Raw genomic sequence first — 18,226 nt, 5'->3', positions numbered from 1 at the left:
TTTGCCATAGTGTTTTGATTGTATTTAAAAGTTCTCTTGAGTGTCTCTGATGCTGTGGCCCCATTTGTGTTCAACAAAGTAAGGGGAATTTATTCAGTCTCAGTTCAGGAAGTGTCTAAAAACAAATGTTGCGACATCTGTAAGTTGACGACTGAACAGAAATAGAAACTTTACAAAGCAGCTGCAGAAGGGCACTTGCATGGAAACCGCACGGGTATATTTCACACATCTTTTTTGAAGCAGTGCAGGTGCAGAGGAGCTTGTGAAGATGAGCGACTCACTTGAGTGGACGACAGAGTGCCCCTTGTCTCTCGTCGGGGACGACCCGTGCCCAGAGAGGGAGAGTGTCACAGAGTACCACTGGGAAGATGGAGGCCTGCCCGCGGCGCTGCAGAGAGGCATGGAGAACTTGCAAGTTAACCTTGAGCTGATCGACGTGGTCTTGTGTGTTCAAGGACATGAGTTCCCTTGCCACAGAGCCATCCTTGCCGCGGCCAGTCAATACTTCAGGTAAAAAAAAAAATTAAAAAAAGAAAGCTGCAAGGAATAATGACGAGGCCCTTGGACTTTCTGTTTTCATGATGAATCATTGAAATGAGTGTTAAACTTTAGCTCCACACTCCAAGACCTGGTTCTGATTGGCTAGTCTCCCAAACGCCATGTTTATAATTGTCTTTGGGAAGCTGATTTGACTGACTGTAATCCGGTGAGTCTTTGAGTCTTAGAAAGGCCTCAAAAAGACAAATTGATTTGGTCAAAAAAAACAACAAGGAGAAAGAAATACTTGCTCAGGTCTTAATGAGAATGACTTGATGGGTTTTGCTGTGCTCAGGGCCATGTTTTGCAGTGGTTTGAGGGAGAGTCATGAAGCAACGGTGGAAATGAAAGGACTGGAGAGTGAGACCATGAAAACTCTCCTGCAATATACTTACACCAGCCAGGCCATCCTCACTCAGTCAAACGTGCATGATGTACTGGAAGCAGCCAGTCAGTTCCAGGTAAGCATTCCCTGAAAAAAAGGAACCAAACGTATGTCACTGGCCACTTTATTAGGAACTTTCACATGCGATCTATTGAGAGCCCCTGCAGGAGCTGACTAATACTGTATACACATTTTAAACCAGGAAACAAAACGTTGGCAGGTGGGTCAAAAGTCGGTACAGTGGTGCCTTGACGTACAAGTGACGTGACAGTTTTTTCAAGATTGGATTTTTGTGTGTTTATTTTTTGCCAGCCCCCCACATTTTCTTTACAGTAATATGTTCTATGTCCAATCCACCAGTCCAAACACAGAATTCTGATTAATATTGCATTTGTGGAAATGAAGTTAAGCAGCAAAATATACCGGTTTTTAGCCACCTCAGGGGACGGCCATTTTGCTGCATTCTGTCAATTGAAAATGACACTCCGGTCGCTCAGCTCTCAGGTCGTGACCAATCACCTCAAAAAGCAGGCAAGAGAGAGGAGCAAGTTGCACTTGCAGAATTCTATTAAAACAGAGAAAACTAAATCCAAAACAAAGTCCTAAGAACAAAACGAATCCAAAGTAACAAACAAAAACCATGGCAGAAACTAAAAACTCTCAATAACAAAAACATGACCGAAACATGACTGAACAAACAAAAATGACAGCAGCAAAGAAACAGCAACAAACAAACATGACAGTAGCCAAGAGCAAACAATGACCCGACACTGAGTGTTCAGGCTGGGAGTCCTTTTAAAGCACAAATTACATAATGACCAACTGGTGTGCAGCTGCAGGGAGAGCCCTACAGTGCCACCTGTTGGTCCCAAACCGAATCATGACAAATTCATGTGCAAAATCGTTCATCCTTCCTAAAATTGCTGTATGTATGTTTTTTCTTGTAGTTCCTGCGTGTGGTGGATGCATGTGTTGGTTACCTGAGCAGATCCCTCACCTCGGATACTTGCATTGGCGTTTTAAACCTGGCGGATCGCTACGCCCTTCCCACTCTGAAGACCAAGGCTCAGGACTACATCGTCTCTCACTTTTCCCAGGTAGTTCGGCAGCAGGACTTTGTGGATGTGACGGCCGAGTCACTGGAGATCATCCTGCAGCGGGACGATCTGGACGTGAGGTACGAGGAGTGTGTTTTTGAGGGTCTCATGCACTGGGTGCGTGCTGAGCAGGAAGAGCGACGCCACTTACTGGCCAGGTTGCTTTCGTACGTGCGACTGCCGTTGTTGGAGCCGGCGTACTTTGTGGACAAGGTGGAAGGAGATGATCTGATCCGCAGCTGCGGCGAGAGTTTTCCTCTGCTGCAGGAGGCCCGAATCTTTCACCTCTCCGGAAGGGAGGTTGGTATCAGCACATGGACGAAAGCTTCTGTGTCTAAACTTTCTCTTCCAAGGCTGCATACAGAAAATTCAAAGTTGTACATGTACATTTAATGATGAAACACTGAAAAAGAGAGAACTAATTTGCAATCATCTCAGGTGTTTTTCCATCGATGATGAAACAATACATAGCCTACATGTGAATATTTTTATATGTTCTGAACCAAGAACCAAAACATGAGCAATGTGTACAGAGATGTTTTTGGTGGTGCAAAAAAAATTATATATGTGCACAGATTTTTAAAAAAAGAGAAAAAGAAATGAAAAAATAGGCCATGAGAATGATTTCAATGCCACAAAGATGGATTTCGATCTTAATATTTCGTCAATTGGGTTCCAGACGCATAGGTTTGGTAGCGAGTGTAAGGCAGCACAATCAGTTTGGACCACAACCAAAATTGATCAAAATATCCACCAGTTCAAGTGTATCAATGACAAATGTGACGCACTACAGTAATGGACTTCTCGTATAACATCCGACACGGAAGATGTGACTTCATTTCTCATATTTGTCCGACCGCATTATTCTCGACTCATTAATGTCCACATGGAAGAGTAGACTTGGAACAAATTAACTTCAGCAGTCATTTTGATAGAATAACCCGTCACTTTAAATTTTCTTCCCCCAAAAATCTACTTCCAATGGAAAGAATATAAGCATCCTTGTTTTGTGCTATAGGTGGTTTCAGAACGAACCAAACCGCGTATGCGGCACTTCCTGTCAGAGGTGTTCCTCATCATCGGCGGCCGGACCAAAGACGGCCGCTTCATTTCCACTGTCACTTGTTTGGACCCACTCAGACGCATTAGGCTCGAAGTTTCGAGGCTACCGGGCACAGGCATGGAGGTGGAGGCCCAGAACAGGAAATGGGTGGAATTTGCTTGCACCGCCTTTCGCAATGAACTTTATATATCTGGTGAGAGTGCATTTTGTATTTTTTTTTCTTTACCGCTGCCACCACACACTGGTAGCACAATGTGTATACACACACACACACACACACACACACCATTCAAAATTTCTCCTGGGTGAATGGAAATAAGTTCTCACAGACACACTCCGTCGGAGGAGTATATAGGAGGAGAAAAAAAAACATTCTGAGTAAAAGGAAAATGTTTCTTGAATGCTACTCTAGGAGGTAAAGAGACCCAAACAGATGTTTGGAAATACAACGGAGCTCTTGACAAGTGGATCCAGATCGAGTCTCTGACGACCGGCCGATGGCGGCACAAGATGGCCGTCCAAGGGGGGCGGGTGTACGCTCTGGGTGGGTTCGATGGCGTGCGTAGGCTCGATTCTGTCGAGGCTTATGACCCTTTTCACAACCGCTGGACACAAGTAAGTATGCACCCAGATTCGCTGTCATAGTTGCCTCAAGGGAGCAAGGTTAGACAATCCTGGCCCATGTATCTCATGAAAAAAAAAAAGAACCATTATCAGCTAGCTGGCTTTGTTGTAATTTTACTTTTCATCCAAATAAATTGAAAGTTGACTAGTGTCACCGAGGACCTTCGAAATTCCACCTATAAATGCTTTACATTAAATAGCGTAACATTGCTTTTCACATGTTTCTGCTGCCTTATTGGTGCAGGTGACGCCACTCGCAGTGGGCGTGAGCTCCTTTGCTGCCACGGGCTTCGACAAGTGGATCTTCGTTATTGGCGGTGGGCCCAACGGAAAGCTGGCGACCAATGTGGTTCAATGCTGGGAACCCGGAACCAACTTGTGGGAGCTGCGGGCGCCAATTCCTATTGAAACCAAGTGCACTAATGCTGTCAGCTTCAAGAAATGCATCTATGTAGTTGGCAAGTTTTGATCCTAAATATAAACGATAGACCACTGCAATTCACATGGGATAGCGACCAAACCATTTGGTCCATACCCCCTAAATATTTTCCAGAAACATCTATGCAAGCAGTTTCAAATGTAAATATACACTAAATAATGATCCCAAAACTCTTTAATATAAGTTCAAACTCATCTTACAAGATTCCCCTGAAAAATAAACGTCTTGCAAATGTCTCACGTGTGAAAAACATAGAGTACATATATGGCAAACACTCTCCATAACCTCCGCTAACAACCCTGGCTAAACTGTGTTCCTCCCTGACATCTAAAGAGCTAAAGAGCTTAGAACAACATCAACTATGTCACCAAATATTACTTTTCCATTGGGCAGGACTTTGGCACAATGTTGTGGCATATCAGAAAAAACAAAAACAAAAATATGCGGATAGGTGAGTTTTTTTAAGGCATCTGAGTATAGGTTCCACAGAAAAAGTGAGTTGGTTTAGTTGTGCATATTGAACCACCAATAAATAGGCAGGGGTTCAATCAGTAGGGTCTGAGGCTAGCAAAAATCTCTGAGGAATTGACACCCACCCAAAAAGGTTTATATAATTGCCTCACAAGATGGCACCAATGCACTACTTTTTGACAAGGCTTTGGTCTTTCTAGTAAAATCTCCTCCCCTCACTTCAACATACCATACCATGCCACCAAGATACCAACTGACATTTTGGAAAGAGCACAAAATCAACATATAGGTTCACTTCTCAGCCATGTTTTATTGCCGCCCGCCCACTTTCAGCAAGCATAGGCTCCATCTAACCTGCAACCCAAAGGAGGGCTTACAACAGAAGATGGCTTGAGCGCAAAATCCATTGTGCCTTAATTGAAATTCAACAAAATGTGCTGCTTCCAATAGATGACATAGAAAATACAATGCACTCAATCTATGGTGACATCATCCTCTTTGTCCCCACAGGTGGCGCTATGCACACCATGTATTGCTACACCCCTGAGTCAGACTCATGGTCCCGTGTGATGCATCTGGGTGAAAGGGCGAGCTGTGCCATCGCTGCCTGCAACAACAAACTCTTCATCACAGGAGGCCGCAATAACAAGAATCACGTCATCTCCACGGTCCTGTGCTGGGATGATGAAAATGGCATTTTGTCAGAAGAATGCGACTTGCCCATGGGCGTTTCTCATCACGGCAGTGTAACACTGTTGAAGTCCTACACACGCACATGCAAAAGGTAGCACCGGTGACCGACTGCCAAGGAATTTGAAAAGAACGCTATTGTGTGTCTGCTGAGAGGCATGCATTATTACAAGTGACCATCATTACAGGTTACAGGTTTTCTAACTTAAATTGAGACAAGGCAAATACTGTACATTCCTGTAGAAAAAAAAATCCCCTAACGAGAATTGCCGGTTAGATTGCTGTATGCTCTTATTGCTCTATTTCTATATGTGCCGTTACATGTGTGTAATTTTTGTTAGCCAGTGTTTTGCATCAGGGGGAGGGAACTCCGATTCCTCGAGAGCCATATCCTGCCTGTTTTAGATCTCACCCGATTCCAACACACCTGATTCAATTGATCATGATCTTGTTTCAGGCTTCTACATAGCTTGCTAATAAGCTGATTATTTGAATCAATTTCTGTTACTTTTATGGTAAATGGTACCTGGGACTGACGAATAAAGAGCTTGAAACAAGTGGGCTGTGCATCTTATTATTTAAAAACGGGGTGAGAAAAGGCACAGACTTATTTGAAACTGAGAGCTACTTCTTCGGTCGTGACGAATACAAAGTCAGCATGATATACGGTTCTAAAATAACACATTTGCCTTTTATTGTTATTTGTTCTGTTAATGGTAGCTTAATTCAAATTCCACAACTACAAAAAGAAACAGAACAAAACTCTCTCTCTCCACAAAACAAAAATTAAGCAAAGAAATTATCCATTCATTTTCTGATCTACTTATCGTCACGAGGGTTGCGGGCGTGCTGGAGCTGATCCCAGCCATCTTCAGCCAGTAGGCAGGGTACACCCTAAAGTGGTTGGCATTGGTAGATTTGAAATTGTAAATATTGCTATAAAGCAATGTATCTCACTGTAAATAATGTATTTTTTTAACTGGGTGGTCTGCCTGTCTCTCTTGAATGGTGAGAATTGAGTGCAGTGGTTTCACTTTATTTTCATTGTAACTTAATTAACTTTAACTTGCTTTTTTACTCTGTTAAAACGACCAGGACATTTCTAATGCAGTGTATTAAAAGAATAAATTCACGCAAACTGGTGTTCGGGAAAATCCATGCAAAATACTGTATCCAAAAAGGACCAAACTGTAATGATATTCTTTGGCAGTAGGGAGCGGTGTTTATTAGTTTATTGCCAAGCCTAACATGTACAGTATACAGTATAACCGAATATAATGTGATCAATTCTTCCATTAAGCAACAATATATATCTGTAAATAAAGCAACTTCAGTCAGCCCCTCCTCGTGTTTTAGTGGTCCTTTACACTGACATTTACCAACGCTACCCACCATGAACAATGACGTCAGCTTCCTGGCAGAATCTTCAAAATAACACCAATATGTGTAAACATTAAATTAAAAATCCCTGTCGTGGAGGGAATAAACTTGCGTTAGCAAGTATTTCAATGATGATATATTTAGCTCACCTCTGGACCACATTTGGCGTTTTTTGGGAGGAGTCGTTAACGCTCCGATAGGCGCTCTAATTGTGAAAATTGACCGCGTCTGGAATTCAGGTGTCGCATTACCTGGGATAGACAGTTAAAAAAATACACCTAGCTCTTTTGAACTCAAGTTTAAGAGTTTTGTTCGCGACGATAAAGAAAAAAATAAACAGAATTACTATGAAATAGTCACGTTCGAGTGGGAACGGTGAAAGTTCATCGCGTGTTTACTCATGGCCCAACAACGCTTTCTGGTTTATTTCATGAGTGCCTACAGTTTAGGTAAGTTTCGTCGTGATTTATGATAATCGAGTTAGAATATTAAAACGTTATTACTGTATTACTTATGTAGTGCGTCAAACCTTTGTTGAACAAACAACTGTTTTTAGTGTAAGATGTTTGCAAAATGTTGCCTGCCTTCATTAATATGTAATACGTCAGGGGTCCAAAGTAATAGTACACTAGTTCACCGCGACTGTTTATGACAGTCAATGCTTCACTGCTCAAAATTGTCTATATAGTTTTAAATAATGGGCCAAAATGGGTACAGTATACACTTTTCAACATAACATCGACCTCTTAAAATAATTTTGACAAAACATGTTTTGTTGTTTTCTGAAAAAAAGAAAAATGGACTCGGACCATTATTTTAGGTGGGTGACGATATGTATTTCCTGACAGGGGTCTTGAATAATGGCAAAGACTAAAACCAAGAAAGTGGAATCTAAAGCAATATTGGTTAGGTATCAGAGGAAGGAAGGCAGAACGCAAATTAAAATATGGGTCAGAGAGTTAAGCAATGAATTGGGGAACTAAGGAAGGGGCGCAGAAAGGTAGATTGGAAGGAAGGAAAGAAGAAATAAGCAGGCTTTTATTCATAGATTGTTATGAAGGAAGGGAGAAAAGCTTCCGTTTTTGGCGGTTGGGTGTAAGGATGCATGAATAGAAAACAGGTGTGATGGAGGCAAGAAAGGAACGAAGGAAGGCAAAAAAGTAGGCTTAAGTAGTTGTAACCAAAGGAAGGAAGAAAGGCAGTTAGGAAAGAAAACGTGCCAGGAAATATCAGGTCTTTCAAGAAAGACGAAATAGCTCAGAAAAGAAGGAGGAAGGTGGGAACAAAAGCGCAAAAAGTAGTCGAGCAAATGATGAATCAAAGTAAGGCTTCAACAATAAAAATGTAAGGAAGGAAGTCAGAAAGGAAAAGATGCCAGGAAAGAAAATGTGAATGTAATAAAATGAATTACTTTTCATGTGGTTTCTGTCAGATATTTATTTTACAACTCTTTTCCCAGTTTCTGCACAGGTTCTAAATTATGCACTCAAAGGTCAAGAGATCAACTTGGTGCCGTCCATTTTTGGACAACCTGATGGAATTCTCTGGACACACAACAACAAGAAAGTGGTTTTGTTTGACGGCATGGAGGAGTTTGTCTTCCCTCCATATGAGAACAGGCTCACTCTGGACTGGGTCTCAGCAGAACTCGCAATCAAAGACGCCACATACGAAGACAGTGGAGACTACGAATTGGAATTGGATGTATACAAGCAGGTGCATCGTTCCAAGTATAAATGGGAGGTTATAGGTCAGTTTACTAACATGAACATTTAAAACAATAAAATGGGAACGAAATGTTAATTTGATCTTGGTGAATGAATATTTTAGGGCTGAAACAATTAAATTGATTACCAAAAAACAGTCTTTGCCGAGAAGCTTCGCGGTGATCTTTTTTTTTTTCCCCACACGGAGTAATGGTACTGCAGACTCACACAACACTACGTGCGGAAATAAACTGACGCGATGACGGTGAGCCAGGAGGAAAATCTGCATGAAAGACAGATTATCCAAAGTTTGGGATCATTTCACACTGAATAGCGAAGATAAATGCTAAATGTCTCCTGCAAAGCAGAACTAAACGCACCACAAACAGCACATAGTTGATTGACAACTCAACTCAATATGAAAGCTACTGCAATCTTGCCAACCATCATGTCACCCCCCCCCCCCCCCAATTGGTCACGGATAATAGACAGCCCCGAGTGCGCTTTCAATTGCTCTACTGCACAAACGGTAACAAAATAAATAACTAATAAACACATTCATATGCAGGCTGCTACAAAGATCTTAAAGATATTGAATCCATACATTCATTATCTGATCAGCTGTCTTTGGGCAGAAGGCGTGGTACACCCTAAACTGGTTGCCAGCCAATCGCAAGGCACACATAGACAAACAAGCGTTCGCACCCACAATCACACCTATGGACAATTTAGAGTGTTCTATTAACCTGCCGTGCATGTTTTTGGAATGTGGGAGGAAACCGGAGTACCCGTAGAAACATGCAAACTCCACACAGGAAGCCGGAGCCGAAATCGAACCCTGTACCACTGCACTGTGAGGCCTTACATGCTAAACCAGTCAATCACCGCAACTTCTGTCATTGAATCCCTGAATCTAAAAACAACATTTAACATTCTTAAAGATAATTTACAAAGCGACAAGTAACACTGTGCAATCCGTATTATGGAGCCAACAAAAGTTGTCATTTCTGTTCTGTAGCAACTTTGGATAACATGCATCACTGGGAACATCATGAAGTTGGTCTTAAATTGAATATCAAAATGGCATTTAAAAGTCTTGAATTTATCTTGCCTGAAGCTGTAGGAATGCTGTGCTATGGTCGCAATTGACCACCGGGTACTCAAGAGTACCAGACTGACTAATGTTTAGCCACAAACATAACAGTCATATTTTCCACTCCTAATCAATAGGAGGCAGCACATTTAGTTACCTTCTAATTTTCTCAGAATTAACCGTACTTTCTTTACTCATGCTATGCTTGTCATCTGTTTTACTTTGTATTAATTCACTTTACGTTGTATGCATTTGTTTGCAGATAAAGTGTCCAAACCGAGGATATCCTGTGAAATGGCCGACCCATACCAGGCGACACTCGTGTGCTCAACAAATTCCAAACATCTTCGTTTAGTACAGTTCAAGTGGAGCTCAGGTGGAAAGAGGCAACCGGGTCCCAATTTAACAGTTACCCTCAGCGATGAAGATGATGATCGAGTTTACCGTTGTGATGTGAGCAACCCTCTGACCAATGAGACGGCTACATTCACTGCCAAGGACTGCTTCCTGGGTAATTTGAATCACTTATGCAACTCAATGATTCGTGCGGTGGTTGACTGTGGAGCGCTATTTTGACAACGCACAAACTGAAGGTTTGCATTTCTGTGCAGATAAAAAATCTGCTGCCCTACTTGCCATCATCCTTCCCGTCATTTTTGCCATCGCCTTCATTTTGCTCATGGTATTGGGCTGTGTATTCCGCAGAAAACTTCGAGATACAGGTAGGAAAAAAAAAAAACAGAAGGTGACAGACAAACACAAAAGCAACCTAAATAATGAAAATGCTGTGAGCAGTTGTGTGCCTAACCTTGGCGCGCACGTTTCTGTTGTTCTTGTCATACTGACAAAAATCGGTCCTTTTCTCTGTTCTTTCAGCGTGTTTTGAAAATACAAAGAAAGTGTTTTTTAAAAGACGGTGGAGCGCAACAGAAGGTATCTGATTCATCGACACTAAGACACATGCAATGACTTCATCTTCACAGTAAATTATTAGTACCGTAAATTACTTTGTTTGGGACTCGGGAGTGACTTAATTGCTTGGCTCCTCCTGGGCTCCATTTACCGGTAAGTTTATGTTGTCCGTACATGTTTCAGGGTCCAGTCAAGGTGACGAGACCACATCCTTCTTGGGTGTATTCCCTACGCTTCCGTCCAATCAGAGGCTGCGCCCTTTGCTTCCAAGTGATTGGATTGATTCTGCTTATGGCAATGAAGAAAAGCACGATGCATTAAATGGTTAAGTCGGTCATATTCTCCTTTATCCTCTGGCTTGCGTTCTTCTTTTCGGTCTGCTTTTCATTAATTTATTTGTGTGTGTGTGTGTTTTAGGGTCAAACAAGGAGTTGACTGGGGATGAGGGTGTAGAGTCTGATGCAGCCACTGGCCTCACCACTTCCTCCAAAACACCTACATCCCCTTTGACCTCTTCAGACTTGAACACTACAACTGAAAATGAGGATATCTCATCCCAGCAGATCTCTGGAGACACCTCAGGGGAAAGTGAGAGTGAAGTTGACTCACCCGAAGTTAATAAGCCCGACTCTACGTCTATGGAGGAGAAAGCTCCACAAGAAGAAAAAGAAGAAAGTGTTTCTGAGCAGGAGCCACTTTCAGACATTGCGCAAGGAGCGTTGGCGACTGGAGGTGAGGACCGACAGGAATCAAGCACATCGGCCTCTGCGGGTGACACGAAGTCAGATAGTGAAGGTGATGAGGCCATCGCAGATGAGGAACAGAGTGAGACTGAATCCCAACAGTCCACGGCTGACGCACCACACGACAGCAACGCAAATACAACTGAAAATACAACTGAAAACGAATGTCCTATTCCAAACGAACTGAATGTCGAATAATAATGATCCCACGCAAAAATAACCACTAATGCTACTGTAATTCAATTAATAAATATACAACACTGTGACTTTAATAATCTCAGCGCAGACTGTCATATTGGACTGATGTTATATAACTGCTTAAGACATGCCTGCAATCAGACAAATATGACTCAGAGGCCAAAGTTTATAAGCACTTAAGTTGTAAATAGTGTAACTATTTTTCTACAAAATACCTGCCATGTGGAATGAATGGTTATTATTTCTGTCTCAAGTATTGTTTTGTCATTGACCAGCAAAGACCTGACACCTGAGCTGCATCGGACACTACGCTTGAATTTTAAGAGGGAAGCCAAGTCAAGCATTTTCTTTTGATATTCTATATTCCCCTACTAGTTTAAAAGGCAAAATGGACGCTCTCTGAGATGGATTAAAAACAGGAGGACTTTTCCGCTTAATTCATGTTCGACAAATTCAGTATGAACCAGAATATTGTGTTGAGACAAGTGTCGACGCATAGAACAAATTATTCACATTTTTGACTTGACTTCCTCTTTAAGTTATGATTTGCATTTGTATGTAAGGCTGAAAATTTGTGTTTATATATATCGTACTATTTTAAAGTAATAAAACATCTAAAAAATGGTTGCGGCTTTCTGAAGCTAAGATGCACTACGGGATTTGTGCTTTAGAGTATTTCAGCTTTTTTGCAAGCAGCAATATTTTAATGCGAGAAACAAAGCTAGTACTGCTCGAAATTTTTGCTCACAACTTTGCACGTCTTTTTCGAACTTTGATACTTCACCACACAGAGCATTTGTATTTCCTTGTCTCGGAATCATAAAGTTGTGATTGATTGCAAATTGTCGTTGGCTGGTAACCAATTCAGGGTGCACCCCGCCTACTGCCTGAAGACAACCGGGATAGGCGCCAGCACGAAAGCGACTCTCGTGAGAGTAAGCGGATCAGATGATGGATAAGATATAAAATCCATTTTATCTCGGAATCATAAACCTGTTATTCATTGCAAATTGCAGTACATGAAATTACTGTTTCAAAATATGTGCAGTCGTTGGTAAATAAATGGTCCGATTTATTGCTCAAATGATCCTGCTGACACTGTTTCAATGTGTTTATTACGTATATTGGTGATGGCTAAAAAAGTTTACATTCAAGTTAAAATGAGTGGACTCAAATTTCCCCGAGACATATTCTGATTATGAAAACTACACATTTTGAAGTTAGGATCTGGTGCTACTTTTGAGAATGATCATAGAGGACAAAGAACATCCAAAACATGACAGACAGAAATCGTTCATAAAATTCAGCTGCAGTTTCTCCTACGTACATCCCCACCCCAAATTTTTAAATGACGGCTACGCCACCACGCTAAAAACAGTAAGTGCACATTTTCTGATTAAAAAAAAGAAATTAATATGGTTACAAAAATAGGTATACGGTACTGAATGTGTACCCTGCTTTATGAGAACCAAAATTATCCCAACGGAGCCAACAGGTGTAATAATATCCTTTGGTCATTAGGGGGCAGTCTTTATCAACTTGTAGTTATACAGTAAACAAATCTTACTTAAAGGACAGCCTTGGCTTTATGTCTCTGATCTAAATGCCTTATAAGAGTGTGATATCAAGTCAGCAGTTATACTGAGCACCCAGACTTACAGTGGCTGCTGCCACTGACATGTTTCATCATGTCCTTCGTGATTCAACTGTAGGTGCAAGTTAGATCAACAACTTCACGCCTGTATCTGGAAATAAAAAAGCAGTGGGGTTGCACACACTGTCTGACAGGCCGCTGCAGATTCTGGAGGACAGGCCCGCCCCGTGTGGGAAAGTCACGCATGATTAGGTTAACCTTTGAGTCACCGAGGAGTCTGTGATCTGCTACCACCTGACCTGAGGGTTCAGGGCACGAGCGCGAAATGAACACTATCACGTTTCAGTGGTCACAACAAATACCAAGGGGATATTCGAGGATTGAGTATTTGTGGCTCTTCAGTTGAGGGTCACAATGTGGTTCCACTGAAGCCCAGCAGGAAAGCTGGTACCGATTCCATCGGCAGAACCCTGCTTTGTCAAACATATCGTTACTGTCTAATGACAACCGTGTATTTTATATATGTTTTTAAAAATCACTTAAAACCACTGTAGTGAGACTGAATGAGGACACGTGCATTTAATAATGGCATTCCACAACATTTCCCACAACATCTCGAAATGTCATTAAAATATTGTTACACTTTACATTGAAAACAGCATATTTCATGGATTAATGGCTAATCTACAGCAGACTTTAACCCTTTCATGCACCCTGTAACTTGATAACATGATAAGATGTCCATCGTAGTAACCACTGTCCCTGAAAGGGTGAATGAATGCATTCCCACAGAGTGTTGTCAGTCGTCCTGCATAAAGTAAAAATTGTGATATTTGAGTAAAAATTAAAGTTACCTGATAAGATTTCTTGAGTAAAGACTTTTAGTTCCTGGCTTTTTGCTGTACTTAACTATAAAAAACTAAGCATTGGATCTTTAAATAAAAGTATTCCAAAAAAGTGAGTGGTTAGAATTTTGGTTGTTTCATACATCCATCCATTTTCTAATCCGCTTACCCTCACGAGGATCGTGGGCATCCTGGAGCCTATCCCAGCTGTCTTCGGGCAGTAGGCGGGGGACACCCTGAACTGGGTTGCCAGCCAATGGCAAGGCACACATCGATGAACAACCATTCTGTTGGCCTTAAGTCGGTAGAAGTGAATTGGAGAGATGCATTACCGGTGCGTCCACATAAATTCGTCTCGTTTTCATGATCTCTCCCATTCCAGTCTCCCCAGTGATGTTTTTTGGCATGAATAAAATGTGTCGCCTCACAGAATGCACATATTTAAATTTAAGACAACTCCAAAATACAGTACATTGCAGTATTGTACTCATTTGGGGAATTTGCGCCCTCTTGTGGAGTTGTATCTGTACTGCTCTTAAAATTTCCCCACTCTTGGCTCAAGCAGAAATCTTTTCAAATTTCAAGTTAATAAAAAATCTCGACGTTAACAATATCTTAAGAATGTTTAACTGGCATCTACTACACAGCTGGGGAGCAGATATCATATCAGGACAGCGTAAATGATGGTGCATCAAGATAGGCCTGTAGGAAACAAAATGATACACAGACACACTCAAAAGTTACTTTTCGGTCTATTAAAACAAATTTAGGGCGACGGGCTATTGCTCATAAAACAAAACAAATAGGTGAGCGACGTGGGGCAACCAAAGCAAAGCCAACATGCTAGAGTACCTTAAGCTAACACAAACATGTTTGTTATCCCCGGTCATTTCAAGCTGTGTTTTGTATTTACCTTGTCACTGCTTTACAAATAAAAATAACTACAGTCAAAAAGGTAATTAAAACAGCACAAATTGATTAAAGACAAAGTAAATATAAGTACCGTTATTAGCGTCTCGTCATCACACGGCTATATAGTCGCAGTAGTGTAATAAGTCTTCTTGTGGTGGATCCAGTTAGAGGTTTCCCCCCGCTAATAGTTGCGGTCCCTAATGGCCTTGTTACACAAATATAGAGGAAGGAAATAAAGAAAAATGGGCCACCCTCCATAGCTATTTTATACCATTTTGATTAGCATCCTGCCTTATTTAAATTGCCTCCCCTGGGGTGCTGACGTGAAATCGAACAATATACGTTGCCTAACTTCTCATTTATTTTTATGCGGCGTTCAGGCAGAGCCTTGGCACTGCTCCACCAAGGAAGCCCCCGGGAGGCCAGACCAGCGTTATTCAGGACAAATCAATGAATAACAACCGAATACTGTTCTTCCGCGGGGCCCCACTAACGTGCGACACGCCACGCAAGGCGCCCACTGTAATTATGTGGAAGAACTAATATGGTGGAGAAACTATACAAGGGAATAATATCCCTTTCTGAGTCAATAAAGGTCCTCTGTTAAAACACATGTCTCTGGGTTGCTGGAAAAATTGCAGACCCGTGTTTGTCATTTTCATCATTAAAACAGTGCCTGGCTGTCGATTTTTTTTTGTGACCCAGCGCATTGTGGACAGCAGGGGTGCCCAAACCTTTTTGACCTAAGATCTACTTTTCCATCAACCAACCTCCAGCGATCGACCCGTTACCGCGCACACGCGCATATGCATGCCATGATGAGCAACAGCCATAACGGCCCCTATGACAAATGAAATCGCAAAATAAAGCCGACACAAGAGTTGATGAGTTTGTGAAAAGGATTTCCTGCCTACCTTCGTGGGAGACCTGACGCGGATGCAAGCGACGCACTTTTGCAGCCTGTTAACTATCGTAACTCACGCGCATGGTTTTAAAATGCTCTTCTTGGCGCTCCAGATTCCCATTCTCGGCCGGTGCAAATGAAACACACTCTGAATGACAATAAAAATAAAAAATATCGCGCAACAGCTCTGATCGCAAACTGCAATTGCTGAGCGTGAACAACTTCCGGGGACGCAGGTCACGCACCACTCTAGGTTAAAGGTGACCTGCTTTATTTTATTTTTTAGATACTTTTTGTGAAAGTGAGACTGGTAGGATGATTAGGGTGCAGTGTGCATTAACAAAAAAGTATATTACTAACATGCACAGAGATACACAAATGTTTGTTGGTTTTTTTTCCTCTACGCCCCTCGTGATCGACTTGGGACCGGTCCAAGAGTTACCGGTCAATCGCGATCGACGTAATGGGCAGCCCTGGTGTGCAGTATGCGTTTCTTCTTACATCCGATCACCATATTAAGTAAATTCATGCACTGCCCATATATGTTGACATGGAGACAACAGACAGAATATAATGGAGGGTCGGAGGTAGAATGGTTTAGGAAACTGAGTAAGATTTGCCGGAATATCGAAACAACATCCAGTACAAGATCTGTGTCAAAGGTTCTGCCTTTCCATACAGTAATACTGAGTTTTTACGTACAAAGTAAATGTGATATGCAATAATGTGAATAATGTACTCTGTTGTGTGGGTGGTGCGAATGTGAGTGTAAATGCTTTGCCTTTGTCTTCCGTGATTGACTGACAAATCCAGGAATGTAACACCCCCTACTCCAAAGTGAGTTGATCAGTTTATGGAGATTATATGAAATGGTTGAATGGATTTCTGTAAGCTGCTATGCTGTTTCCAGATGTGTTCGAACAACCTCACGCAACCGTACATTTTTCAGTGCATATGTGGTTCATGCTTTGGGGGGGGGGGGGGGGTCTTTGTGACAAGGCTACACACCTAATGTTGTGTCCTTGTTAGATATTTTATACAACAATGAACAATGTTCTTTTCTGCATCGGCTCAGCACCATGGACGGACCGTTTCTGAGAAGCAGTGGGATTCAGTTTGTTTTGGGTTTTCTGTTGTCATGTTCTTGTGTCTCTGCAAGCCTCGTCTCTCAGAAAATCTATCTCCACACTTCAGAGGCTTGTCAGGTCTTCATTCGAACAAGCTGCCTGTCAACATGCCACTCTGACGTTCACTCGCACTTGCAGGGCCCAGCGGTATTCTCTTGTGACGGAATAGAAGAACACTTTTCTTTTTTGCATACCGCCTGCCTCGCAATGTCATATGAGAAGGCAATGCATCCAAACCAATTCCAAACATGAAACTAAGTTACATTTATTCATCCACCAATGGGTGTTCTTTGACAATAATAGTGCATGAATGCCTAATGTAACTTGTTGCAACCTACCTCTACAAAACCAAGCTGGTGATGTTACGTCTATCGAAGAAAGGACCGTGCTGCCTTGTTATTGCTGTTTTTCAAAGACCCCATTTAAAGCTCCCACAGCAGCCGATTTAACTGAACAGGATTCATTTTTGTTATGAACTTTTTTTTGGTATGTCATTTTGTTAAGAGACACACGAAAGATCATTGGAGGCTTTTCTTTCTCCACCTAGCTGGCTATTTTACAAAATATCGAGAAAGAAGAAGAGTATAAACTACCATATAAACTCCTCTGGAATAACATGGAATGAAAGTATTCCGATCTTGTCCGAAAGGATATTATAGTCCCTTATCATGTCAAAGATCACGTGTCCAAACATGAAACGGGTTCTTCAGCCAAAAAGGTAAAGAAGAGATTTTCCAAAAATATATCCCCTAATGTCAGGGCGCAGGATTTTCATGGCAATCCAGTGTTGCCAAAACAACAATGTACAAAACCAGTTACATAAAAGTGAAAAGTTACCAAAACAAGATGTACTCTGTTGTGTGGGTGGTGCAGTTTGAACCACCAAATGCTCTCCATATGTCTGCCATCTCCCTTGACCTTTCTTATTTCAACAGACTGGGGTAGACAGAGTGTTTTATTTCGAGTATCGCAACCGGAAGGCCGCTTGTGAAACAGAAACGAAGAGAGTTGAGCATCTCGGAAGACTTCAGCGTTACTGCCAACAGAAGACTTGTTGATGTAGTGCACTTAGAATGATGCTTCTTATAGATGAGGAAAGCACTCCTACTGTTAAGGCTTTCCTCGCGCAGAGATTGATGAGAAAAACCTTGTTAGAATGTCAGAGGGCGGCTTGATGCGAAGGATTGTCGTATGGACGACTGTGTTTGTCAAGACCCCTTTTCATGCACCTGCAGAGGAAACAGAAACTGTAATGCGCATGCTATGCCAGCAGGTGGCGATGCCACTTTAATAAGAGACACCAATTGCTTGTTGGTGCTAATGTCATGTCAGTCAGCTCTGACTGGGTTTTTATACATGAGTTTTTCTAAATAGTTGTGATCAAACTATGTCATATTGAACAAAAAAATGGAAGAGAACAATGTTAACCTTGTGTTTACTTCTCGGCATGTCCCTGTTGCTGATGGCGAGGAAAGAAATTATGCCCAAGAGGAGACTGAAGGCAGC

General features: G+C 41.8%; 2 protein-coding genes across 3 annotated transcripts; both read left to right on the top strand.

Moving 5' to 3' along the window:
- The first annotated feature begins 189 nt into the window (after positions 1-189).
- Positions 190-5,864, top strand: klhl6 (kelch-like family member 6). Its single transcript, XM_086124530.1, is given in 8 exon segments — positions 190-510; positions 833-998; positions 1,870-2,319; positions 3,038-3,275; positions 3,495-3,697; positions 3,951-4,164; positions 5,127-5,383; positions 5,386-5,864. Coding segments are annotated over 8 exon segments (1,818 nt in total). The 5' UTR covers positions 190-268; the 3' UTR covers positions 5,434-5,864.
- Positions 5,865-6,900: 1,036 nt separating this feature from the next.
- LOC147198133 (uncharacterized) lies at positions 6,901-11,962 on the top strand. 2 transcript variants are annotated; one of them, XM_086124388.1, is made up of 7 exons: positions 6,901-7,135; positions 8,146-8,436; positions 9,748-9,996; positions 10,079-10,207; positions 10,362-10,418; positions 10,581-10,721; positions 10,815-11,962. In XM_086124388.1, exons 1-7 carry the CDS (start codon positions 7,087-7,089, stop codon positions 11,336-11,338), a joined length of 1,440 nt encoding a protein of 479 aa, XP_085980514.1. In that variant the 5' UTR covers positions 6,901-7,086; the 3' UTR covers positions 11,339-11,962. The 2 variants fall into 2 exon arrangements, with proteins under 2 accessions (XP_085980514.1, XP_085980515.1); XM_086124389.1 differs by having other exon boundaries at positions 6,902-7,135; positions 10,097-10,207.
- The last annotated feature ends 6,264 nt before the right edge of the window (positions 11,963-18,226 follow it).

The sequence above is a fragment of the Hippocampus guttulatus genome, chromosome 11 (assembly GCF_054856545.1).
Source record: "Hippocampus guttulatus isolate MCC_2025c chromosome 11, RoL_Hgut_1.0, whole genome shotgun sequence".
NCBI classification, from domain to species: Eukaryota; Metazoa; Chordata; class Actinopteri; order Syngnathiformes; family Syngnathidae; genus Hippocampus; species Hippocampus guttulatus.
The sequence above is the reverse complement of the archived record's forward strand: the minus strand, read 5'-3'. Positions and strand labels throughout refer to the sequence as shown.

Excerpts from the sequence above, each read along its gene's own strand:
- LOC147198133 (XM_086124388.1), top strand. The coding sequence starts at position 7,087 with ATGGCCCAACAACGCTTTCTGGTTTATTTCATGAGTGCCTACAGTTTA. Across the intron at positions 7,136-8,145 it reads CATGAGTGCCTACAGTTTAG|TTTCTGCACAGGTTCTAAAT; the intron begins GTAAGTTTCGTC and ends CTCTTTTCCCAG. Across the intron at positions 9,997-10,078 it reads TGCCAAGGACTGCTTCCTGG|GTTTGCATTTCTGTGCAGAT; the intron begins GTAATTTGAATC and ends CACAAACTGAAG.